Below are 27,002 nucleotides of genomic sequence, written 5' to 3'. Positions count from 1 at the left end.
AGCAGTCAGGGAGTAAACATAACAATACCAGAGCGCCCCCATAAGCAGTCAGGGAGTAAACATAACACCAGAGTGCCCCCATAAGCAGTCAGGGAGTAAACATAACAATACCAGAGCGCCCCCATAAGCAGTCAGGGAGTACACATAGCAATGCCAGAGGTCAGGTTGTCCATATAAACAGTGTCAGACCTTAATCATAAGCAGTCCTAGAGAATACACATAAGTGCCATATTGTCCCCATAGACAGTGTCAGACAGTACGCAAACAGTTCCAGAGAGTACACATGAACATATAGTGCCAAAGGGTCCATATGAACAGTACCATTGTCCCCATAAGCTGCACTCAGTGCCAGAACACACCATAAACATTGCCACAGTCTCCCTATAAAAGTGCCAGAGTTCCACTAACAACCTAAACCGTGCCAGGATGTCCCTATAAAAGTGCCAGTGTGTCCTATAAACAGTGTCAGTGAGAACACATACACTGCACTAATGTAGAAATGTCGTGTACAAATATCAGACAAGAAAATAACACAAGTCAGCAATACAAGCTAGGAGTGAGAGCCTGATCCCAGGAGCTACAATCTGAGAAAATGGCTAAAAAGCTTTCACTAGACACCTGCACAGCCGTATAATGAGGCCTAGGCTTTATAGGTAAGGGACTGGAGTGATAACAGTGGGAAAAGTAGCACTATGTGCAAGAAGATACTTTTTTAAGCCAAAAAGAGCCGGACTGCCCATCACTAAGTGAAGTGTCCAGTGTCCACCCATGTCCATCCATCCCCTATCCTGGCTGCACACACTGCTGCAGAGTGCTGTTAGTGTCCACCCAGGTCCATCCATCCCCTATCCTGGCTGCACACACTGCTGCAGAGTGCTGTTAGTGGCCACCCAGGTCCATCCATCCCCTATCCTGGCTGCACACACTGCTGCAGAGTGCTGTTAGGGTATGTTCACACGTTCCTGATTTCAATCCTTTTTTTCATGACTAAAAACCGCAGCTCTTGGCAGAAAACGCAGGTGCGTTTTTGGTGCGGTTTTTGGCGCGGTTTTTGGTGCGGTTTTTGATGCGGTTTTTTATGCAGTTTTCTCTGCAGATTGTCTGTGTTTGACACAAATAATGCTTTAACTGCAGTGGGGGAAAAAAAAAAAAGAAATGATGTCATTTCCTTGTCCAACCCTTTTCTTCTTCCATCCTCCATTTTGGAACTTACACATCAAAATGAGTGGACGTGCTGAGTGTAGGCCAGATGACAGCCCGCGGATCCAGCTCCGCACGCCACACCGGATTGCGATCCTGGGGTTGATGCTTCTAATTCTGAATCGACATGCACGTCAGGTAAGCAGATGTCTGTTTGTTTTATATATTGGGTTATGGGTACATGTCCACGATCTGGAAACGCTGTGTGTTTGGCGCTGCGTGTGGCCGCAGCGCCAAACATGCAGCGTCCACATGTAACAGCATAGTGGAGGTGATTTCATGAAATCACGTGTCCACTGTGTGTCATCCATCAGCCCTGCGACTCCGGACATGCTGCGCGTCTTTTATGATCACAGCATGTCCGTGTTCCTTGTTGAGAAGCTGCAGCTCCGCAAGGAATAAAACAGGGCCCTATGCGTGGGGTGCGATGATGCTGGATTTGTACAAGGAACACATCTGGCATCATTGCGTCCCAGAAGGGGGTGGGGCTTTGCACATAGCGGCTTTGGCGCTCCAACGATAACGATGGCCATCCTGAACGTGGACACGTACCCTTACATAATCCGCATTGCTTTCCAGCCATGTTTGATATTTTTTCTCATTGTTGTGTTTTACAAAATATATATATATTTTTTATTTTAGAGGCAGCGGCGGCAGAGAAGACGTGCGCAGAAAAGGATGTGGGTGCACCCGCTTTTAGCAGAGCGAACAGAGAAGGGGCACTTTTATGTGCTGTACAATGATTTGAGGAGGTAAGTAGAAATATGTTGAATGACAAATTTACCTTTTTTTGCTAACAATACTTGTGAAGTAACCCTTTTTTTTTGTTTCTTTTTCAATTTTCAGATATCCGGAAAAATTTATCTTTTTGTCGGCTACCAATTATGGCATTCGACAGACTGCTTACCATCCTGGCACCCCATTTAACACTGCAAGACACAGTGATGAGGAAGTCCATCTCTGCAGAGGAAAGGCTGCTCATCACCTTGCGGTAAGTAACAATTTTTCGGGGGGAATGTCGTTAGGTCTCTATTTTACACGTCTCTGTGTCCAGTATGTGTGATTAAACCCACCCAGTCCTCCTGTTGGACGGGGGGCACACATATACACACACACACACACACACACACACACACACACACACACACACACACACACACACACACACACACACACACGTGAGATACGGGCGAGTGTTGGATGGTAATCCCCGGCCCTGCCGCCTGCACTCTGGAGCGGAGTGTGCACCCACATACCAATACATGGAGCCGCACGCTCCACAACGGAGTGCACGCAGCAGGTCCGGGGATTACCATGCAACACTTGGTCATATCTCGCATGCGTGTGTGCACAAGTCCCATCAGGCTTTTTATTTAATGTTTTTTACACCCTTTGTGTTGTGCTGGGTGTTAATGCCATCATTATTGAATGGTGCTGGACGCATATTATAGCGGCTTTACTTGTGACATGTTGTAATTACCTTTTTGTGTGACATTTCTAATTTTATTTTTTGTTTCTTTGCAGATTTTTGGCCACAGGAGAGAGCTATACATCACTGCACCTCCAATTTAGGGTTGGTAAATCTACCATCTCTAACATTGTGAGGTGTACATGTACCGTCATCTGGCAGAAGTTGCAGCCTATAGTGATGCCTTCCCCAACCGAGGAGACTTGGCTGCAGGTTGCAGCAGGCTTTCAGTCTGTGGCCAATTTCCCAAACTGCATAGGTGCAGTCGATGGTAAACATGTTGGGGTTCAGCAGCCACCACGATCAGGATCACGCTTCTTTAATTATAAGAAGTATTTTTCAGTGGTCCTGATGGCGGTGGCTGATGCCCATTACAAATTTGTTGCCATTGATGTTGGTGCCTATGGTAGTACTGGGGATTCTCGGGTGTTGCGAACGTCACAGATTGGGATGCAAATTCTTCGAGATGGCGGCACGCTCCCAGCCCCAAGACCTTTGCCGGGTTCCACACATCCAGTACCCTTTGTGATGGTATCGGATGAGGCGTTTCCCTTAACGACCAACCTGCTGCGCCCATACCCACGAAGGGGACTGGATGCCCGACGGAGGATTTTTAATGATCGGCTGAGTCGTGCACGCAGATATGTGGAATGCACCTTTGGGATCATGACCAGTCAGTGGAGGATCTTTCACACTGCCATTCAGTTGGACACAGACACCGTTGATGCTGTGATAAAGGCTTGCTGTGTACTCCACAACTATGCTCGTGAGTACAACACTGACGTAGATGTGGAGTACCAGCAGCCAGTATTTAATCCAGTTGTCAACGGGGGTCTGGGCAGGCCGTCCAACTCTGGTGTGCGTGTGAGAGAATCCTTCACTGACTACTTTGAGTCCAGAAGGTGCCGTGCACTGGCAATACTCCTGTGCTGGTGTTGAGCAGCCTGACCAGCAGAGAAGGATGCATCTACACTGACCGTCCCCAAAAAGTTGCCGACATCGCTGCTAACAGTTGTGAAAAGATCACGAAGAATGATAAACGACAGCAATCACCACAAAATTTTGTTTCCAAAAATTGTTTTTTCATGTTACCAAAAAAAGAAAAAAAAATTGGTTTTAATTTAAATAAAAAAATTTTTTTGGGTTTAATTTGGTTTGTTTCTTTGTATGTCAAAAAAATGGGTGGTGTTTTCATAAATTAACAGCAGTATGAGATATACAATAGTTAACACATCAACCCCTAAACCACTAATCGATAGCCCATAAACCCAGGACAGCGGCCTTGTCCCCATTGTCTAAAAAGAGAATATTTTTTGAAAACAAAAATTTATTTTAAAGAACACAAATTAGTGGTAATTTTTACAATTGATTATTCAACTTAATTTTCAATTTACATTCAATTAAGAAAGGTGTAGTCTGGAGAATAGAGGAAATTTGTTCCCTCTGTTTGCGAATTTGCTCCCCCCCCAGCTGCTGCGAACTTCCTCTATCTCCATAACTTCCTTGGCTGCCTCTATCTCCATAACTTCCTTGGCTGTTGGCCAAATACTGGGGTCTTGTAGCTGGTGTTTCAGGTGTTCTGTGTCGGGGCCTGAAAAGTCCCAACACCCCCATCAGAACCTCATTGTATGGCGAAATAGGAGCAGGGTCCTCCAGAGCAGTGAGGGACATCTGGACCATAGACCTAAAAAGAGATTGTCTATCCGGTGGCAGGGACCGTGTTTTTCTTGCGACAGTTAGTGCAAACGAGTCGCAATGGTCGTCGCTACTTGATTTTTTAATGAAATCCAAGGTGTCACAGGCAATTTGAACCGTTTGGTCCTCTTGATTCTTCTTTGTTTTTTTGTTTTTTTTTCTCTGCTGCCACCGGATAGACAGCTCTCTTCTCCACTCTCACAGCTTCTACGGAATCAGATGCTTCAGCAGCTGCTGAAGCAGATGTGGATGCAGCAGCTGTTGAAGTGGATGTTGATTCAGCAGAAGCTGTGGGAATGGAGGGAGAGATGGTCCCTCCCACTCCAGAGGAACTGCCTGCTCCATCCTCTGTGTCGCTGTCCTCGAAATAAGCTACAGACATGTTTCTTTCCGTCCTGTGGCGGGAAAAAAAGATCATTAATAAAATTTTTAGCACAACATATTATATATAAACTTGTGGAGTGGATTTTAACTTACTTTCTCAATGTCCTGCTGGTCACAATGAACTGTAGCTCTTCACTGAAGGGGAATTTTGTTTTGGTCGGCGAAGAGCCACTCTTTGAACACTCATTTAGAAATTTTGTAAATCGGTCTCTGATGGAGCGCCAACGTTGCCTCACATCTTTATCTACCAAAAAAAGGTTCCAAAAACAACAATTTTTTAGAGATCTAAACAAATTATTTAATATACTCAAGGTTTACTAAATAAATGTAATTATAATTACCAATTTGCCGTTGTGTTGGCCCAGGATATTTGTCCCAATCCGGGAACATGTCGCGAACTATTTTGCTCCACGCGAGTTCCCTAAAGTATTTATCCTTATAGGATTCATCTGAAGGGTCCCACAGGGCCGGATAATCACGAACCTACAATGAATACAATAGTGTCATCTCATAATCTATAGAACGACCAAGTAATGTTACACAAATGCTTTTAAAAAGTTGAAATATATCAAAGTAACCCCTAATAAATGAACACAAGCACAAACTGAAAACCCCTAAAGGGATCCTAGGGTTAATGATAGGGTTGCTATTGTCACGTATTTAAGTGCCACGTTTCACGTATTTCAGTGCCACGTATTTCAGTGCCACGTATTTAAGTGCCACATATCACGTATTTCAGTGCCACGTATTTCAGTGCCACGTATTTCAGTGCCACGTATTTCAGTGCCACGTATTTCAGTGCCACGTATTTCAGTGCCACGTATTTCAGTGCCACGTATTTCAGTGCCACGTATTTCAGTGCCATGTTTCACGTGTTTCAGTGCCACGTATTTCAGTGCCACGTATTTCAGTGTCACGTATTTCAGTGCCACGTATATACGTGCCACGTATTTCAGTGCCACGTATCACGTATTTAAGTGCCACGTATTTAAGTGCCATGTTTCACGTGTTTCAGTGCCACGTATTTCAGTGCCACGTATTTCAGTGCCACGTATTTCAGTGCCACGTATTTCAGTGCCACGTATTTCAGTGCCACGTATTTCAGTGCCACGTATTTCAGTGCCACGTATTTAAGTGCCATGTTTCACGTGTTTCAGTGCCACATATCACGTATTTCAGTGCCACGTATTTCAGTGCCACGTATTTCAGTGCCACGTATTTCAGTGCCACGTATTTCAGTGCCACGTATTTCAGTGCCACGTATTTCAGTGCCACGTATATACGTGCCACGTATCACGTATTTCAGTGCCACGTTTCACCTGTTTCAGTGCCACGTGTTTCAGTGCCACGTGTTTCAGTGCCACGTGTTTCAGTGCCACGTGTTTCAGTGCCACGTGTTTCAGTGCCACGTGTTTCAGTGCCACGTGTTTCAGTGCCACGTGTTTCAGTGCCACGTATATACGTTCCACGTATTTAAGTGCCACGTATTTCAGTTGCACGTATTTTTGCTATTGTAAGGTGGCATTAATCCCGGTTAATAATGGAGAGGCGTCAATAAGACGCCTATCCATTATTAATGCTATTAAAGGGTTAAATGGCGGAAAAAATTGGCGTGGGCTCCCGCGCAATTTTCTCCGCCAGAATGGTAAAGCCAGTGACTGAGGGCAGATATAAATAGCCAGGAGAGGGTCCATGGTTATTGGCCCCCCTGTGGCTACAAACATCTGCCCCCAGCCACCCCAGAAGAGGCACATCTGGAAGATGCGCCTATTCTGGCACTTGGCCACTCTCTTCCCACTCCCTGTAGCGGTGGGATATGGGGTAATGAAGGGTTAATGCCACCTTGCTATTGTAAGGTGGCATTAAGCCCGGTTAATAATGGAGAGGCGTCAATAAGACGCCTATCCATTATTAATCCAATGAAAGGGTTAAAAAAACCCACAAACACTAGAAAAAAAATATTTTAATGAAATAAAGACACCCACTTTTTGACCATATTTTATTGTACGCTCAATCCGTCCTGAAGACCCTCGACCTGAAAAAGATGAAAAATAAAAAAACAAATTCATACTCCCTGGCCCTGTCCGCAGAAATCCATCGAGGGTCCCACGAAGATCTTCCATGGAGAACAGACACATCCAGAGATGTGTCTGCTCTCCACGGCTGCAGCAACACACTGACAGGAGCCATAGTTCCTGTCGGTGTGTCACTGCGCATGCGCGAGCGAGTTTACCTGCGGTCATTGACCCCGGCACTCTCGCTTAACGGCAGTGCTGCGTGGGAAAGTTCAACGCAGCTGTACTGCCGTTAACCGAGACGCCGGAGCCATTGAGCTCCGGAACAGTACGCGATACACTGCTAGGAGCTTCGCTCCTGGCAGTGTATCGCCGGAGAGCAGCCGATCGGCGTGGGACACTCGTTTTATGGATTCTGCGGACAGGGAGTATGGATTGGATTTTTTATTTTGTGATTTTTTTTTTTTCCTGGAGGATTGAGGGCTTCGCCTACAAGTGTGCTGTTGGTGAGTATATACTGTTATGTGTTGTATGTACTGTACTGTGTGTCATGTATGTGTATTGTGTGTGTGTGTGTGTTTTGTGTAACTTTACAATTGTGCTAAGTCGCCGGACACAGGGACAACTCTCCCATCCTAATACCGGATGGGAGTAGTAGTCCCATACGGCGACTTAGCACAATGGAGGCACTATCGTCGCATGGGGACACACACACACACACACACACACACACACACACACACACACACACACACACACACACACACACACACACACACCAAATCAATCAGACGCCCGACATCGATCCCCATGCGACGGTATGCCTCCATGACAGTCTCTTCGGGAACGACACGCCGCCCACGCACTTCCGCCCACGCACTTCCGCCCGCTTCCCCGCACTTCCTGCTGCAGCGGTTCTGCACCACAAACCGCAATAAAACCCGCAGATATATTTTTGATCTGCGGGTTTTACGGCGGGTTTGACCTCACAATGGAGGTCTATGGGTGCAGAACCGCTGCTGTTCTGCACAAAGAAGTGACATGCTCCTTCTTTTTTCCCGCAGCTATTCAGCGCGGTTTTTTTATTTAAATTCAGGATCGTGTGCACAGTGGTTCCTGTTTTCCATAGGGTACATTGTACTGTAAAAAACGCACTGTGTGAACATGGCCTTAGTGTCCACCCAGGTTCATCCATCCCCTATCCTGGCTGCACACACTGCTGCAGAGTGCTGTTAGTGTCCACCCAGGTTCATCCATCCCCTATCCTGGCTGCACACACTGCTGCAGAGTGCTGTTAGTGTCCACCCAGGTTCATCCATCCCCTATCCTGGCTGCACACACTGCTGTAGAGTGCTGTTAGGGGATGGATGGACCTGGGTGGACACTATCCTGGCTGCACACACTGCTGTAGAGTGCTGTTAGTGGCCACCCATGTCCATCCATCCCCTATGAAAGATAAAGCAAATGTTCCAGCTTCATGTAGATAAAATGCAAGTCTTTAATTCAAAATTTAAAAAGGTACATGCTCCTCGGACCTCACCATATCCCCGTGGGGAAAGCGACGCGTTTCGACTGCTACCGCAGTCTTTATCCAAGCTAATCTATCCTAAGCACAGACCTGTATAAAATGACCCAACTGCCAATCAGAGAAATACATACAAATCACATGGTAAGAAGGTCCTAAATATCCGGTAGTAACATAGCAAGAATTGAAAATAAATAAAAAGAAAAAAGAAATGAATAAAATATACTAAAATAAACATGAATTAGATAAATAACAAAACTGCAAAAATATACAAAATTATACAAATGCTGCAATAGGGCAGATATTAGTAATGAAACATTATTTCGTTCCTACAATTTAAACCATCAGGAAAGCTTGTGCCAAATGAAAATCCAATAAGCTTCCCGTGTAAGCAAAAGTCTGTGGGTATCCCCACCTCGGTATGGTTTTTTGATTCTCTCCAAACCCATAACACGAAAAGATGAAATATCCCGTGAATGATAATCAATAAAATGTTTGGCAGCAGAAGAAATGTTACGATTATTGTTTCTTGTGTTGGAAATATCATATAGATGTTCCGTAAAGCGATTTTTTTAATTTACGAATAGTGCAACCTATGTAGGATTTATCACATGTGACACAATCCATTTTCTATATAACACAACGAGTGTTGCAATTAATAAATTCCTGTATGCAAAATGAAAAGATTTAGTAGGAATCCTATGTCTGCAAGTGGAACAATTAGTTGTGTTATATTTAAAGCTGCCTTTGCATTTTAACCATGTTGTTTGCAGTCTATCAGCTATAAAAATGCTGGGTGAGAGAATGTTACCTAAGGTGGGAGCTTTTCTAGCAACAATGTTGCAGCCATTTTGCAGGATTTTAGCAAGGGTGGGATCCTCATACAAAATTGTAAAGGATTTATGAATTATGTTTTTAATAATATTAAATTGCGGACTATACTGCAAACATACAAACGGTTTATCCCCACAGTGGCTATTGCTATCATTGGTTGCAGCTTTATTACTAGCAGGTGGTGAAATGAGATCTTTGTTTCTTTCTGGTTACAATGTTGAGGGCTCTGTTTAACATCCAATTTGGATAGCCACGCTGTTTAAATTTAGTGCATGATTTAATCAAATCTTGTTGGAGAGCAAAATTGTCATTACAGTTGCGTTTCAACCTTATAAATTCTCCCACCGGAATTGATTGCACAGTGTGTTTTGGATGGCTACTATTTGCGTGGAGAATCGTGTTACCTGCTAGTGGCTTAGAAAAGGTCCGTGTAGAAATCAATTGTTTGGCAACTCCCGAAAGTTCACCGGAAGCTTATTGGATTTTCATTTTGGGCACACGCTTTTCTTATGGTTTATATTGTAGGAACGAAATAATGTTTCATTATTAATATCTGCTCTATTGCAGCATTTGTATAATTTTGTATATTTTTGCACAGTTTTGTTATTTATCTAGTTCATGTTTATTTTAGTATTTTTTTTTCATTTCTTTTTTGTTTTTATTTATTTTTGTTTCTTGCTATGTTACTACCGGATATTTAGGACCTTCTTACCATGTGATTTGTATGGATTTCTCTGATTGGCAGTTGGGTCCTATTATACCGGTCTGTGCTTAGTATAGATTAGCTTGGATAAAGACTGCGGCAGCAGTCGAAACGCGTCGCTTTCCCCACGGGGATATGGTGAGGTCCGAGGAGCATGTACCTTTTTAAATTTTGAATTAAAGACTTGCATTTTATCTACATGAAGCTGGAACATTTGCTTTTTCTTTCATGGATTTTACGACACATCAAGATGGAGTTCCGTGCTTCTCCTGAGAACTGGTGAGCTGGCTTTTTCCACCTTTTTTGCATCCATCCCCTATCCTGGCTGCACACACTGCTGTAGAGTGCTGTTAGCAGGGGCGTAACTACCGCGGTCGCAGGGGTCGCAATTGCGACGGGGCCCGCAGTGCTTAGGGGCCCACCCAGTCCAGCAGACTCTGTCCCGCACCTCCCCCCTGCTCTCGCCTTCTGTCCCGGGGTTATTTTGGCTTTCTCTTAAATACGATCTCATTCAGACGTACATGAGATGTATGAGGGGGGAAAAATACAGACTGAGAAGCTGTCTCATCGTGATGACTGGAGCTGCTGTGCTGGATAGACCACTGTGCGGGCTGTGCTGGCATCCAACACCATGTTGCAGTGCAGGAGATTCCTCCTGCACGGCAACAGTCTGAGGCGTATCTAGGGGAAGGGGGCAGCCGGGGCACGTGAGAGACAGGAACCAGCTCCAGTCATCACGATGAGACAGCTTCTCAGTCTGTATTTTTCCCCCCTCATACATCTCATGTACGTCTGAATGAGATCGTATTTAAGAGAGAGCCAAAATAACCCCGGGACAGAAGGCGAGAGCAGGGGGGAGGTGCGGGACAGAGCCGCTTTAGTCAGGAGAAGCTGAGGAGCTGCAGCCGGTTTACATCAGCCACCCCTGTACCAGAGAGGAGATTGTGAGTTGTGTATATGAGCTTGTGTGTGTGTGTGTGTGTGTGTGTGTGTGTGTGTGTGATAACTGTAGTATGTGTGTGTGTGATATCTGGTTGTGTGTGTGTGTGTGTGTGTGTGTGTGTGTGATATCTGTAGTATGTCTGTGTGTGTGTGTGTGTGTGATATCTGCAGTGTGTGTGATAACTGTAGTATGTGTGGGATATCTGTAATATGATGTGTGTGTGATATCTGTAGTGTGTGTGATATCTGTAGTGTGTGTGATATCTGTAGTGTGTGTGTGATATCTGTAGTGTGTGTGTGATATCTGTAGTGTGTGTGTGTGATATCTGTAGTGTGTGTGTGTGATATCTGTAGTGTGTGTGTGTGATATCTGTAGTGTGTGTGTGTGATATCTGTAGTGTGTGTGTGTGTGATATCTGTAGTGTGTGTGTGTGTGATATCTGTAGTGTGTGTGTGTGATATCTGTAGTGTGTGTGTGTGATATCTGTAGTGTGTGTGTGTGATATCTGTAGTGTGTGTGTGATATCTGTAGTGTGTGTGTGATATCTGTAGTGTGTGTGTGATATCTGTAATATGATGTGTGTGTGTGATATCAGTAGTATGTGTGTGTGTGTGTGAGGCAGCGGCGTAACTACCACGGTCGCAGCTGCAAGCGGCTCTGGCAGGTCAGGGGGCCGTGTGTCCCCTTGAGCCTGTCTCCCTTATGCTTGTGTCCCCATGTGCCAGTCTCCCTTGCCCATTAGTCCCTGTGTGTCCCCATGTGTCAGTCTCCTTTGTCCTCTTGTGCTTGTGTCAGTCTCCTTTGCCCACTAGTCCCTGTGTGTCAGTCTCCCTTTCCCACTTGTCCCTGTGTGTCCCCCTGTGCTTGTATCCCTTGTCCCCTTGTGTCAGTCTCTTGCCCACTAGTCCCTATGTGTCCCCTTGTGCCTGTCTCCCTTGTTCCCTTGTGCTTGTCCCTTGTCCCCGTGTGTCCCCTTGTGTCAGTCTCCATTGCCCACTAGTCCCCTTGTATCAGTCTCCCTTGCCCACTATTCCCCGTGTGTGTCTCCCTTGCCCACTAGTCCGTGTCCCCGTGTGCCAGTCTCCCTTGTCCACTAGTCCCCGTGTGCCCTTTGTGTCAGTCTCCCTTGCCCACTTGTCCCCGTGTGCCCCTTGTGTCAGTCTCCCTTGCCCACTAGTCCCCTTGTAACCTTCTCCCCTGCCTCCTAGCCCCCATGTGTCCCCTTGTGCCTGTCTTCCTTGCCCCCTTGTGCCCTCTCCCCTGCCCCCTCGTCACCATTTGCTCGTGTCTTTGTCACTGCCCTATATGGAGGGGCTGCATTATACTATGAGGGGGGCTGCATTGTATTCTATGGGGGTTACATTGAATTTTATGGCAGGGGGGAGCCCCATTTGGAAGTTCGCACCGGGGCCCATAACTTTGTAGTTACGCCACTGGCTTTTAGTGGCCACCAGGGTCCATCCATCCCCTATCCTGGCTGCACACACTGCTGTAGAGTGCTGTTAGTGGCCACCCATGTCCATACATCCCCTATCCTGGCTGCACACACTGCTGTAGAGTGCTGTTAGTGGTCATCTGACTCCTCAGCAGTGCAATGCTCCTGTGACGATGAATTCATCATAGTCTCTCATCCAAAGAAAGATCCAATATGTGATGTCCGCATGGAGTGTAATTAAATACCTGAGTGCAGCTGCAGTGTTAGGCTATGTACACACGTGGTGTATTTGCTGCAGATTGGGTGCTGCTCACAGATAGATATATAATGTATTCACTTATATTTGTTTTGTGTGTGCATAGCATGTGATATTATGGCTTTCAATAGAGTATTTAAAAGAAGTTGGACAAGGAACTGACATCACAATAATTTTTTTTTGTTAATTAAGTATATATCTTTATTTAGCTTACAAAAATAAATACAAATCTGCAGAGAAAGCCACATGAAAATACGCATCAAATCCACGTGGATTTTTACATGTGTTTTCTGGCAAGAGAGGAAGAATCTGCGCAGAAAATTCCACAGGCAAATCCGCAAAGTGTGCACGTACCCTTATAGTGCCGTTGTCTGGACTTTGCAGCCTCCTGCCCCGATCAGGAGTCAAATATTTAATTACACTCCATGCGGACATCACGTATTGGATCTTTCTTTGCATGTATTCTGCTTATATTTCATTCTCACTTTGACTGCTAATAATATAGGGACACAGATACCTTTGGGTTATATTATGCCATTTTTGGAATACCAAACTGCATTAGATGGTATTAACAGGAATATATGCAAAGATAGTGTTTGTGCCAGTCTTATTAGTGCATTTGCTCGGTAGAACACTTAAAATCGTCTATCTGATATTTATTGATTTAAAGGGAATCTGTCACCTAATTTGGGCCCTATAAACTGCAGCCACCGCCATCAGGGCCTTATCTACAGCATTCTGTAATGCTGTAGATAAGCCCCCGATGTATCCTGAAAGATAAGAAAAACAAGTTAGATTATACTCACCCAGAGGCGGTCCGGTGCAGTCTGGGTCCGATGGGAGTCGTGGTCCGGGTCTGGGGCCTCCCATCTTCATACGATGCTGTCATGCTCCTTGCTTCTGTTGCGGCTCCTGCACAGGCGTACTGATTTGCCCTGTTGAGGGCAGAGCAAAGTACTGCAGTGCGCAGGCGCCGGGAAAGGTCAAAGAGGCCCGACGCCTGCGCACTGCAGTACTTTGCTCTACCCTCAACAGGGCAAATCATTATGCCTGCGTCGGAGCCGCAACAGTAGCAAGGAAGAGGAAGTCATCGCATGAAGATGGGAGGCGCCGGACCTGCGACGCTGATCGGACCGGACCGCACCGGACCGCCCCTGGATGAGTATAATCTAACTTGATTTTCTTATCTTTCAGGTTACATCGGGGGGAGGGCTATTACAGGAGACTCAAGCCTTAAGATGGGCCACGGCCCACATCACAGTGGGCCACTGCATTGTGCTTGCCCCCGAGGCTAAAATTTGCCAGTCAGCCCCTGGATGCAGCACAGAGAAATAGCAGACCCTACACCAGAACGAGGCAGAGAAAGTTAACCCCTCACATGACCAGACCAGGAAAGGAGAGACAAGCCCCAAAACCCTGTCTGGATCATGACAGTACCCTCCTCTCAAGGGATGGCCACCAGACCCCCAGGGTTCCTAGGAAAATGTGCATGAAAAGCCCGTACCAACCGATCAGAATGGACTGATCGCGCCCGGGACCCAAGATCGATCCTCAGGACCGTAACCCCTCCAATGTACCAAGTACTGAAGTGAACTGCGAACCATCCGAGAATCGACAATACGTTCAACTTCATACTCAATTTGTCGATCCACAGAGACAGGAGGCGGAGGAGGTGGAGACCCAGCAGAGGAAGGTACAAATGATTTAAGAAGGGACTTCTGGAACACATTGGGGATACGAAGTGACGGAGGTAAGTGTAAACGAAAAGCAACTGGATTGACAACCTCAATGATCTCGTCAGGACCAATAAACTTGGGACCCAGCTTAATGGAAGGAAGTTTCAGACGTATGTTCTTGGTAGACAACCACACTTTATGTCCTACCAGAAACTTCGGTCCTACAGATTGTCGCTTAACAGCAAAATGTTTCTGTTTGCCCTGAGACACCCCAATGTTCTTCTGGACCTCTCTCCAAACATTGAACTGCCGAATCAGCCCCTGGACACCCTGAATCCAGCCTGGAAAACTCACCAAAATGGGGATGAAAACCGTAGTTACAGAAAAACTGAGAAGTGCCAGTGGACTGATTAGTCCGATTATTACATGCGAACTCAGCCACGGGCAACAAGGAACACCAATCATCCTGTTGGGACATGGCAAGACACAGCAAATTCTGTTCTAGTGACTGGTCCTCTCCGTCTGACCATTGGTCTCGGGATGGTAGGCAGAGAAGGTCAAGCTAATGCCCAATCTCTTACAAAACACCCTCCAAAATTTGGACACGAATTGCAAACCCTCTGTCAGACACCAAATTCAGAGGCACCCCATGCAACCGCACAATGTGGTCAATAAACAACTTAGTGTTTCAGCGTTAGGTAGTTGTGCCAAAGGAACAAAATGCGCCTGTTTGCTAAATCTGTCAACCACTACCCAGACCACAGTTTTGCCATTGGAGGGAGGGCGATCAGTGATAAAATCTATGGACAAATGAGTCCAAGGTCTATCCGGAATTTGCAATGGCACCAATTCCCCGGCAGGCCGGTTATGGGAGACTTTAGCATGAGCACACGTATCACAAGCAGACACAAACACAGCTATGTTGGAAGACATGGAGGACCACCAAAACAGTCTAGCAATTGCTATCTATGTGGCCACGACTCATGGGTGTCCACTGAGAGCAGATTCGTGGAACTCCCGGAGTACCCTCAACCGATACTGAACTGGGAAGAAGAGCTTATTATAGGGCAATGATGGAGGAGCAAGAGACTAAGCCTCACGGATTTCCAGTTCCAATTCGGAAGACACCCCAGCCATGACCACCCCATGCTGAAGAATGAAGAAAGGAGGTTCAGGAGGAGATATCGGATCCAAGCTGCAAGATAAGGCATTGGCCTTAACATTCTTGGAACTAGGCCAAAAGGTGATAGAAAAATGAAAACATGAAAAAAAAAAAAAGCGACGGCCTCGCCTGTCTAGGAGTCAAACGTTTGGCAGACTCAATGTAAGACATGTTCTAATGGTCCATAATCACCATGATCCGATGAACAGCCCCCTCCAAAAAATGCCTCCATTCTTCATAAGCCAATTTTATGGCCAATAACCCCCGATTCCCGACATTGCAATTTCTCTCAGCAGGAGATAATTTCTTGGAGAAAAAGGAACAAGTTCTTATATTAGTCAAAGTGATGGGTCCATGAGACAGTACAACCCCCACTCCCACGTCCGATGCGTCCACCTCTACAATGAATGGTTCAGATGGATCGGGCTGGACCAACACAGGAGCAGACACAAAACATTTTTTCAATGTAGAAAAGGCTTCAACTACTGAAGACTACCAATTTTTAAGTTCATCCCCCTTACGAGTGAGATCCTTAATAAATTTCTGATAATAATTGGCAAACCCCAAAAAATGCTGATGACCCTTGAAGTCTCTGGGTTGCACCCAATCCACAATGTCCTGTACCATTCCAGGATCCATACGAAACCCATTGTCAGAAAGGATGAACTCCAGAAAGGACAGCTCTTGGACACAAAATGAACACTTCTCAGGTTTAGCAAACTAGAGTTCTCCCGTAACCTCTGAAGAACTGCATGTAAATGACCCATGTGAGATTCTTGGTCAGATGAAAATACAAGAATGTCATCTAGATATAGCACCATAAAGCGCCCAATGAAGTCAGAAAATCCATCATTAATGAAATTTTGAAAAAACGTTGGCGAGTTCGTGAGACCAAAGGGCATGATCAAATTTTCAAACAAACCCTCAAAGGTGAGAAATGCTGTTTTCTACTAATTCAGCTCCCAAATACGGATAAGATTATATGCTCCCCCTGAGGTCCAACTTGGAAAACCACTTAGCCCCAGATAATTGGTTGTAAAGATCTGGAATAAGTGGGAGAGAGTAGGTATTTCTCACCGTAATTTTATTTAGTTCCTGAAAATCGAGGCAAGGACATAAACCACCATCTTTCTTTTTGACAAAAAAAATCCAGCAGCCACAGGAGAGACAGAGGGACAGATGTGACCTTTACGTAAACTTTCTGAGATATAATCTTTCATAGTGGTATGTTCCGGGCTGGAAAGATTGTACAAATGGGCCTTGGGCAATTTAGCATCCGGAATGAGATTAATAGTACAATCATAGTAGCGATGTGGTGGCAATACCTCAGCCTCTTTTTTGGAAAACACATCCCTAAAATCTTTCAGGTACTCCGTAATACCCTCCAGATTGATGGACGACACCAGAACAGCAGAAAGACAACCATTTGAACAAATAGGACCTCATTTCACAATATCCCAAGATTCCCAGTGAATAACTGGATTATGCAAGTGTAACCAGAAGAATCCCAACACTAGTCCCGCTGGAAGATTATCCAGAACATAACATGAAATTCGTTCCTGATGCAAGGAACCCACCTTGAGGAGAAACAACTCAGACAAACTTAGCAATATTCTTAACCAGCGATGTCTTATCAATGGCAATTATATGGATAGTGGTTTCAAGCCTAACTATTCCCATCTTACTCTTGGACACCAAGCTTGAGTGAATGAAGTTCATGGATGACCCACAGTTCACAAAAGCTGAAGTGGGTGTGAAACCATCCCCACGATGTTCCACCTCCAATAAAATCTTGTGAAATGAGGAAAAAGGTACCTGAGAGTCTGGGTGACCTCCTCGACAATCACCCAGACTTAGGCGTTTCCCGACAACTTGTTAGTCGGTGGGCAAGAGGGGCAGTCTTTTTTCCAATGTCCAGGATTTCCACAATAAAATAAGTCTCCCTTCACGTCGTCACTTCCTCTCCTCTCCTTCTCCTTGAGGTTAGTGGCCCCAACCTCCATAGGTTCCGTATATAGCATCACTTCAGAATTAGCAGGATATAAAGGAACCTCTCGCTGAATTACACCTCTCTCCCGCAACCTCCGATCCATACGAATGGCCTGAGTCATGGCCTCCTCCAAGGAGCTGGGTGACAAATGAAGAGCCAGAGCATCCTTAAGATGATCCGACAGTCCTCTCCTGAACTGACAAATGAGCAGAGTCGTTCCAGGACACTTCGGTGCACCACCATCTAAACACTGAACAATACCATTCATCAGTGAGTTTACCCTGGGAGCGACCTATGATCGTGTCCTCTGCCACCCTAACCCGGTCTGGTTCATCATAAATCAGTCCTAAAGCCTCAAAGAATCTATCCAGAGACACACGTTCAGGGGCAGCAGCAGGTAAAGAAAAAGCCCAAGTTTGAGGACCCTCCCGGGTAAAGAAATAATTATCCCCACCCTTTGACTCTCATCACCAGAGGATCGGGGTCTAAGGGAGAAAAGCAGCTTACAACTCTCACTGAATGTATGGAACTTTGTCATGATCTCCATGGCCAGAGAACTAGCATAAGCCTCAATAGGAACAAGCTCTTGGAAGATGTAACTGTACTGACCATGAACTAAACCTACCGCATCATCTAGAAGTAGCCAGGTAGCATGTCCTACTTTTTATCCCTATATGCCCAGCGCCGGCCGGAGAACTAAATAATGCTAGCAGAGGGAAATATAAGACCTGACTCACCTCTAGAGAAATGCCCAAAAAGGAGACAGAGGCCCCCCACATATATTGGCGGTGATATGAGATGAAACAACAAACGCAGCAGGAAAATAGTTTTAGCAAATTTGAGGTCCGCTTTCTAGATAGCAGAAGACAGAAAGCATACTTTCATGGTCAGTAGAAAACCCTAACAAAACACATCCAGAAATTACTTTAGGACTCTGGCATTAACTCATAATACCAGAGTGGCAATTCCTGATCAACAAGAGCTTTCCAGACACAGTAACGAAACTGCAGCTGTGAACTGGAACCAAAATACAAAAACAAAACATGGACGAATGTCCAACTTATCTAGTAGATGTCTGGGAGCAGGAACAAGCACAGAGAGGCTTCTGATAACATTGTTGACCGGCAAGCATCTAACAGAGAAGCCAGGTTATATAGCGACACCCAGATCTGATCAGAACAGGTGAACAGGGAAGATGATGTCACAGGTTCAATTCCACCAGTAGCCACCGGGGGAGCCCAGAATCCAAATTCACAACAGTACCCCCCCCTCAAGGAGGGGGCACCGAACCCTCACCAGAACCACCAGGGCGATCAGGATGGGCCCTATGAAAGGCACGAACCAGATCAGAGGCATGAACATCAGATGTAGTGACCCAAGAATTATCCTCCTGGCCGTATCCCTTCCACTTGACCAGATACTGGAGTCTCCGTCTGGAAACACGGGAGTCTAGGATTTTTTCCACAACGTACTCCAACTCACCCTCAACCAACACCGGAGCAGGAGGCTCAACGGAAGGCACAACCGGTGCCTCATACCTGCGCAATAACGACCGATGAAAAACGTTATGAATAGAAAAGGATGCAGGGAGGTCCAAACGGAAGGAAACAGGGTTAAGAATCTCCAATATTTTATACGGACCGATGAACCGAGGCTTAAACTTAGGAGATGAGACCCTCATAGGGACAAAACGAGAAGACAACCACACCAAATCTCCAACACAAAGCCGAGGACCAACACGACGGTGACGGTTGGCAAAAAGCTGAGTCTTCTCCTGGGACAACTTTAAATTGTCCATCACCTGCCCCCAGATATGATGCAATCTCTCCACCACCGCATCCACTCCAGGACAATCCGAGGATTCCATCTGACCGGAGGAAAATCGAGGGTGGAACCCCGAATTACAGAAAAACGGGGACACCAAAGTGGCAGAGCTGGCCCGATTATTGAGGGCGAACTCCGCCAATGGCAAAAAAGCAACCCAATCATCCTGGTCAGCAGACACAAAACACCTCAGATATGTCTCCAGGGTCTGATTAGTCCGCTCGGTCTGGCCATTAGTCTGGGGGTGAAAAGCAGACGAAAAAGACAAATCTATGCCCATCCTAGCACAGAATGCCCGCCAAAATCTAGACACAAATTGGGTTCCTCTGTCAGAAACGATATTCTCAGGAATACCATGCAAACGAACAACATTTTGAAAAAACAGGGGCACCAACTCGGAAGAAGAAGGCAATTTGGGCAGGGGAACCAAATGGACCATCTTAGAAAAACGGTCACACACCACCCAGATGACAGACATCTTCTGAGAAACAGGCAGATCTGAAATAAAATCCATCGAGATGTGTGTCCAAGGCCTCTTAGGAATAGGCAAGGGCAACAATAATCCACTAGCCCGAGAACAACAAGGCTTGGCCCGAGCACAAACGTCACAAGACTGCACAAAGCCTCGCACATCTCGTGACAGGGAAGGCCACCAGAAGGATCTTGCCACCAAATCCCTGGTACCAAAAATTCCAGGATGACCTGCCAATGCAGAAGAATGTACCTCAGAGATGACTCTACTGGTCCAATCATCAGGAACAAACAACCTATCAGGCGGACAACGATCCGGTCTATCCGCCTGAAACTCCTGCAAGGCCCGCCGCAGGTCTGGAGAAACGGCTGACAAGATAACTCCCTCCTTAAGAATACCTGTGGGGTCAGAGTTGCCGGGTGAATCAGGCTCAAAACTCCTAGAAAGGGCATCCGCCTTAACATTCTTAGAACCCGGTAGGTACGATACCACAAAATTAAACCGAGAGAAAAATAATGACCAGCGCGCCTGTCTAGGATTCAGGCGCCTGGCGGTCTCAAGATAGATCAAATTTTTGTGGTCAGTCAATACCACCACCTGATGTCTGGCCCCCTCGAGCCAATGGCGCCACTCCTCAAACGCCCACTTCATGGCCAAAAGCTCCCGATTCCCAACATCATAATTCCGCTCAGCGGGCGAAAATTTACGGGAAAAGAAGGCACAAGGCCTCATCACGGCGCAGTCAGAACTTTTCTGCGACAACACTGCCCCAGCCCCGATCTCAGAAGCGTCGACCTCAACCTGAAAAGGAAGAGTCACATCAGGCTGACGCAACACAGGGGCAGAAGAAAAACGGCGCTTAAGCTCCTGAAAGGCCTCCACAGCATCAGGGGACCAATTAGCAACATCAGCACCCTGTCTAGTCAAATCGGTCAATGGCTTAACGACATCCGAAAAACCAGAAATAAATCGACGATAAAAGTTGGCAAAGCCCAAAAATTTCTGAAGACTTTTAAGAGAAGAGGGCTGCGTCCAATCACAAATAGCTTGAACCTTGACAGGATCCATCTCAATGGAAGAGGGGGAAAAAATATATCCCAAAAAGGAAATTCTCTGAACCCCAAAAACGCACTTAGAACCCTTGACACAGAATTAGACCGCAAAACCTGAAAAACCCTCTTAACTTGCCGGACATGAGAGTCCCAGTCATCCGAAAAAATCAGAATATCATCCAGATACACTATCATAAATTTATCCAAAAAATCGCGGAAAATATCATGCATAAAAGACTGGAAGACTGAAGGGGCATTAGAAAGACCAAAAGGCATCACCAAATACTCAAAGTGGCCCTCGGGCGTATTAAATGCGGTTTTCCACTCATCCCCCTGCCTGATCCGCACCAAATTATACGCCCCACGGAGATCAATCTTAGAGAACCACTTGGCCCCCTTTATGCGAGCAAACAAATCAGTCAGCAACGGCAATGGGTATTGATATTTAACCGTGATTTTATTCAAAAGCCGATAATCAATACATGGTCTCAAAGAGCCGTCTTTTTTTGACACAAAGAAAAAACCGGCTCCTAAGGGAGATGACGATGGACGAATATGTCCCTTTTCCAAGGACTCCTTTATATATTCTCGCATAGCAGTATGTTCAGGCACAGACAGATTAAATAAACGACCCTTTGGGTATTTACTACCCGGAATTAAATCTATAGCACAATCGCACTCCCGGTGCGGAGGTAATGAACCCAGCTTGGGTTCTTCAAAGACGTCACGATAATCAGACAGGAACTCAGGGATTTCAGAGGGAATAGATGATGAAATGGACACCAAAGGTACGTCCCCATGAGTCCCCTTACATCCCCAGCTCAACACAGACATAGCTCTCCAGTCAAGGACTGGGTTGTGAGACTGCAGCCATGGCAATCCCAGCACCAAATCATCATGTAGATTATACAGCACCAGAAAACGAATAGTCTCCTGGTGATCCGGATTAATACACATAGTCACTTGTGTCCAGTATTGTGGTTTATTATTAGCCAATGGGGTGGAGTCAATCCCCTTCAGAGGAATAAGAGTCTCCAAAGGCTCTAAATCATACCCACAACGATTGGCAAAGGACCAATCCATAAGACTCAACGCGGCGCCAGAGTCGATATAGGCGTCCGTAGTAATAGATGACAAAGAGCAAATCAGGGTCACAGACAAAATAAATTTAGACTGTAAAGTGCCAATGGGAACGGATTTATCAAGCTTTTTAGTACGCTTAGAGCAGCCAATGGGAACGGATTTATCAAGCTTTTTAGTACGCTTAGAGCATGCTGATATAACATGAGTAGAATCCCCACAATAGAAACACAACCCATTTTTCCGTCTAAAATTCTGCCGCTCGCTTCTGGACAGAATTCTATCACACTGCATGTTTTCTGGCGTCTTCTCAGTGGACACCGCCAGATGGTGCACTGGTTTGCGCTCCCGCAGACGCCTATCGATCTGAATGGCCATTGTCATGGACTCATTCAGACTTGCAGGCACAGGGAACCCCACCATAACATCCTTAATGGCATCAGAAAGACCCTCTCTGAAAGTAGCCGCCAAGGCGCACTCATTCCACTGAGTAAGCACAGACCATTTACGGAATCTTTGGCAGTAAATTTCAGCTTCATCTTGCCCCTGCGATAGGGACATCAAAGTTTTTTCTGCCTGAAGTTCCAAATGAGGTTCCTCATAAAGCAACCCCAAGGCCAGAAAAAACGCATCCACATTGCGCAACGCAGGATCCCCTGGTGCCAATGCAAAAGCCCAATCTTGAGGGTCGCCGCGGAGCAAGGAAATCACAATCCCAACCTGCTGTGCCGGGTCTCCAGCAGAACGAGATTTCAGGGACAAAAATAACTTACAATTATTTCTAAAATTCTGAAAGCTAGATCTATTCCCTGAGAAGAATTCCGGCAAAGGAATTCTCGGCTCTGATACCGGAGCATGAACAACAAAATCTTGCAAACTTTGTACTTTCGTGGCGAGATTATTCAAACCTGCAGTTACACTCTGTAGATCCATTATAGACAGGTGAACATAGAGCCATTCAAAGATTAGAAGGAGAGAGAAAAAAAAGAAAGACTGCAGCATAGACAGACTGGCAAGTGATCCAATTAAGAGCACACTCACAACTAGAGAAAAAAAAAAAAAAAAAAATTCTCAGCAGACTTCTTATTTCTCTCCTTTCTCAGCCAAGGATTTTAACCCTTTAGTGGGCCGGTCAAACTGTCATGATCTCCATGGCCAGAGAACTAGCATAAGCCTCAATAGGAACAAGCTCTTGGAAGATGTAACTGTACTGACCATGAACTAAACCTACCGCATCATCTAGAAGTAGCCAGGTAGCATGTCCTACTTTTTATCCCTATATGCCCAGCGCCGGCCGGAGAACTAAATAATGCTAGCAGAGGGAAATATAAGACCTGACTCACCTCTAGAGAAATGCCCAAAAAGGAGACAGAGGCCCCCCACATATATTGGCGGTGATATGAGATGAAACAACAAACGCAGCAGGAAAATAGTTTTAGCAAATTTGAGGTCCGCTTTCTAGATAGCAGAAGACAGAAAGCATACTTTCATGGTCAGTAGAAAACCCTAACAAAACACATCCAGAAATTACTTTAGGACTCTGGCATTAACTCATAATACCAGAGTGGCAATTCCTGATCAACAAGAGCTTTCCAGACACAGTAACGAAACTGCAGCTGTGAACTGGAACCAAAATACAAAAACAAAACATGGACGAATGTCCAACTTATCTAGTAGATGTCTGGGAGCAGGAACAAGCACAGAGAGGCTTCTGATAACATTGTTGACCGGCAAGCATCTAACAGAGAAGCCAGGTTATATAGCGACACCCAGATCTGATCAGAACAGGTGAACAGGGAAGATGATGTCACAGGTTCAATTCCACCAGTAGCCACCGGGGGAGCCCAGAATCCAAATTCACAACAGAACTTCTCCTTTTCTCTGGAGAAAGTATTTGGGTGTCTGACCGTAGGTTCAGGAGAGTGTAAAAAGACATCCATGGGGTCCGAGTGCTTACAGGTTGATTGTGTCATAGAACCCTGAAAAGACTTAACCATCTCAGTAAGTTCCCTCTGGAGTTGATTATGGTAATTCCCCACTGCTCTATATTCCACAAACAAATCCTGCATCTTTTGAGTCAAATTAGACATCTGATCCTCCAGGGTACGAAACGGATCCATAAAGAGAGGAACATGGGGAGAAAAAAATCTGTCTACGGACAGTTAATGTCACGCCGCAGCACTGCAGGTAAATGCAAACTCCACTAGATGGCAGCAGAGTGAAGAGAGGGCTGAAATCCTGCTCAGAGCAAACCAGCAGAACTTCAGCGAGGCTACCACCAGGTGGCAGCAGAATAGTCAGACAAGCCGGGTCGATACCAGAGAGTAGCAAAGTACCAAGGGGAATCCCAAACAGTCAGAGGAGCGCCAAAAGTTAGGTACCGGTCCGTAGCAGAAGTACCAGAAGGAAGAGACAAAATCTGGTCAGAGTCAAAGCAGAGTCGAGTACCGGGGAATCCAAATACACGGGGACACGCAGAGTCAGACCAGGAAGAAAGGAAATAAGAGACACGGGCAAAGTCAGCTAAACGCAGCAGGACAAATCAGGGTTTTATCAGAGCCAGCTACACACACCGTAGGCAGGAAATATAACTGGCACTGACTGCAGGATGCAGCTCCGAGAAATAGCAGATCTGACACCGGAACGAGGCAGGGAAAGTTAACCCCTGGCATGACCAGACCAGGAAAGGAGAGACAAGACCCAAAACCCGGTCTGGATCATGACACCAAGGAGATCTACAAACAACACCATGAAGACCAAGGAGATCCCCCAAACAACACCATGACGACCAAGGAGATCTTCAAACAAGTCAGGGACAAAGTTGTTGAGAGAAGTACAAGTCAGGGTTAGGTTATAAAAAATAAAAAATCCCACTCTCTGATGATCCTCGGAGCACCATCAAATCCATCATCCTCTAATGGAAAGAACATGGCACCACAATAAACCTGCCAAGAGGGCCGCCCACCAAACCTCTCAGCCCAGGCAAGGAGGGCATTAATTAGAGAGGCAGAACAGAGACCAAAGGTAACCCTGAAGGAGCTGCAGAGTTCCCAAGCAGAGACTCGAGTATCTGTCTATACGATCACATTAAACTGTACAGTACATAGAGGTGGCCTTTATGACAGAGTGGGCAGAAAAAAAAAACATTACATACACACAAATTGTAAGGTTTGTTTTGATTTTGCCAAAAGACGTGGGAGACTCTCCAAATGTATGTAGGAAGGTGCTGTTGTCAGATGAGACCAAAATTGAACTTTTTGGCCAGCAAAATGGTCAAGTCTTAGGCTATGTGCACACGTTGCGGATCTGCAGCAGTTTTCCATGCGTTTAACAGTAGCATGTTACCCTATGGAAAACCAAATCCGCTGTGCACATGCTGAAAAAACAGCGTGGAAACGCAGCGGTGTTTTTTTCTGCAGCATGTCAATTCTTTTTGCGGATCTGCAGCTTTTCTGCACCCATTGACTTCCATTGAATCAGTCAAACCCCCAACAAAACCACAGATATAAAAAAGATCTGCAGTTTAGCTGCGGATCAAATGCTGCAGATCGGGAGGAGGGAGTGTGTGGGTGGAATGTGGGCAGTGACTGTGTGCGTGTATAGTGTGTGCGGGCGGGGTCTGTGAGCTGTCCGTGGGTTTGCTGGGGCGTCTGCGGGGCTGTCCAGGGGGTCTGCGAGTTGGCCGGCGCTGTCCGGGGGTCTGCAGGCTGTGTGGGGCTGTCTGGAGGTTCTGCGGGTGATTCAGGGGGTCTACGGGCTGTCCGGGGCTGTCCAGGGGGTCGGCAAGCTGTCCAGGACTGTGTGGGGCTGTCCGTGGGGTTCTGCGGGTGATCCAGGGACTCTGCGGGCAGTCCAGAGGGTCTGCGAGCTGTCCGGGCTGTCCGTCCGGGGGGGTCTGCGGGGTGTGTGTGTGTGCAGGCATCGTCCGATGGGACTACAAGTCTCATCCGGCTATGCCTGCTACAGTGACAGTGATTGACACATTAGCCAATGAAGTCCCATCATCCGGCTAATGTGTTGAATGTAAAAAAAACCCAGCTACACACATATACAGTACAGACTGTACATACTGTACAGTACATACAACATAGAGTACATACTCGCCAATCACCTTGATCCCGAAGCCCTTGCTCACCCATACAAAATATTAAAATAATAAACCAACAATATACTCCCTGATCCGCAGTAATCCAATTAATAAGAGTGTACCACGACGATCTCCCGTGGGCTCCGGCGATACAATGACGGTAGGTATCCTTCCGCACTGTATCCCTCCACTGCTGTGAGTACAGTATAGTTCATACTCTCACTTGCGGCACTGCTGCATGGGAAAATTCCCACGCAGCATTGCCATAAAGTGAGAGCAATGAACTACAGTAACCTCTTCAGTGAAGCACTGCAGGAGCCATTGTCTCCTGTCAGTGTGTCACTGAAGGTCTATAGAGTAGTGACATCACCCGATGTCACTGATTTATAGGGGAGATCGTCATGGGACACTCGTTGTTCGACTACGGCGGAAAGGGAGTATACGGTTGGTTTATTATTTTTAGCAGGCGATCGAGGGTGTCGTAGGAATTAGGTGTGCTTGTAAGTATGGTGAAATTAAGAATATTAAAATACTTTTTTTCTGGCTGTGTTTTTTTTTAACTCTTTCACTACTATAGGATTAGTAATGGATAGGTGTCTTATTGATGCCTCTCCATTATTAACTGGGCTTAATGTTACCTTACAATACAAAGGTGACATTAACCCCTTATTACCCCACATTCCATGCTACACGGGAGTGGGTAGAGAGGGGCTAAGTGCCAGAATTGGCCATTTCTGGGGCGGCTGTGGGCTGGTATTTGTAGCCGGGGGGGGGCAATATCCATGGCCCCTTCATAGGCTATGAATATCAGCCCGCAGCTGTCACGTAGCCTTTCTGGCTATAAAATATAGGGGGACTCCATGTCATTTTTTTGGGGGGCCCCCTATTTTAATAGCCAGTAAAGGCTAAGTATACAGCTGCGGGCTGATATTCATAGCCTGGGAAAGGGCCATGGATATTACCCCCTTCCCAGGCTACAAATATTGTCCCCCGGCATCGGCTTTCCCCCTCTGGCGCAGAAAATTATAGATATATGACTAGGTATGTCTATGTATCTATAGATCTATCTATATATAGATCTATCTCATTCCGTCTATATATCTATCTTATTCCTTCTATCTATCTATCTCATACCTTCTATCTATATATCTACCTATCTCATTTTATCTATCTATCTAGATAAAAAAGAACACAGCAGCAC

The 27,002-nt window shown here is 46.0% G+C and overlaps 2 protein-coding genes across 2 annotated transcripts in view; both read right to left on the bottom strand.

The window, feature by feature from the left end:
• Positions 1–27,002, bottom strand: part of LOC143766085 (coilin-like) — an 833,506-nt gene that overhangs the window by 647,437 nt on the left and 159,067 nt on the right. The window lies entirely within an intron of this gene.
• LOC143769258 (uncharacterized) lies at positions 4,093–5,319 on the bottom strand. Its single transcript, XM_077257781.1, has 3 exons — positions 5,089–5,319; positions 4,841–4,991; positions 4,093–4,758 (listed from the first exon to the last, which is right to left on the bottom strand). Exons 1-3 carry the CDS (start codon positions 5,135–5,137, stop codon positions 4,464–4,466), a joined length of 495 nt encoding a protein of 164 aa, XP_077113896.1. The 5' UTR covers positions 5,138–5,319; the 3' UTR covers positions 4,093–4,463.

This window comes from Ranitomeya variabilis, chromosome 4, assembly GCF_051348905.1.
Source record: "Ranitomeya variabilis isolate aRanVar5 chromosome 4, aRanVar5.hap1, whole genome shotgun sequence".
Taxonomy (NCBI): domain Eukaryota; kingdom Metazoa; phylum Chordata; class Amphibia; order Anura; family Dendrobatidae; genus Ranitomeya; species Ranitomeya variabilis.
The sequence above is the reverse complement of the archived record's forward strand: the minus strand, read 5'-3'. Positions and strand labels throughout refer to the sequence as shown.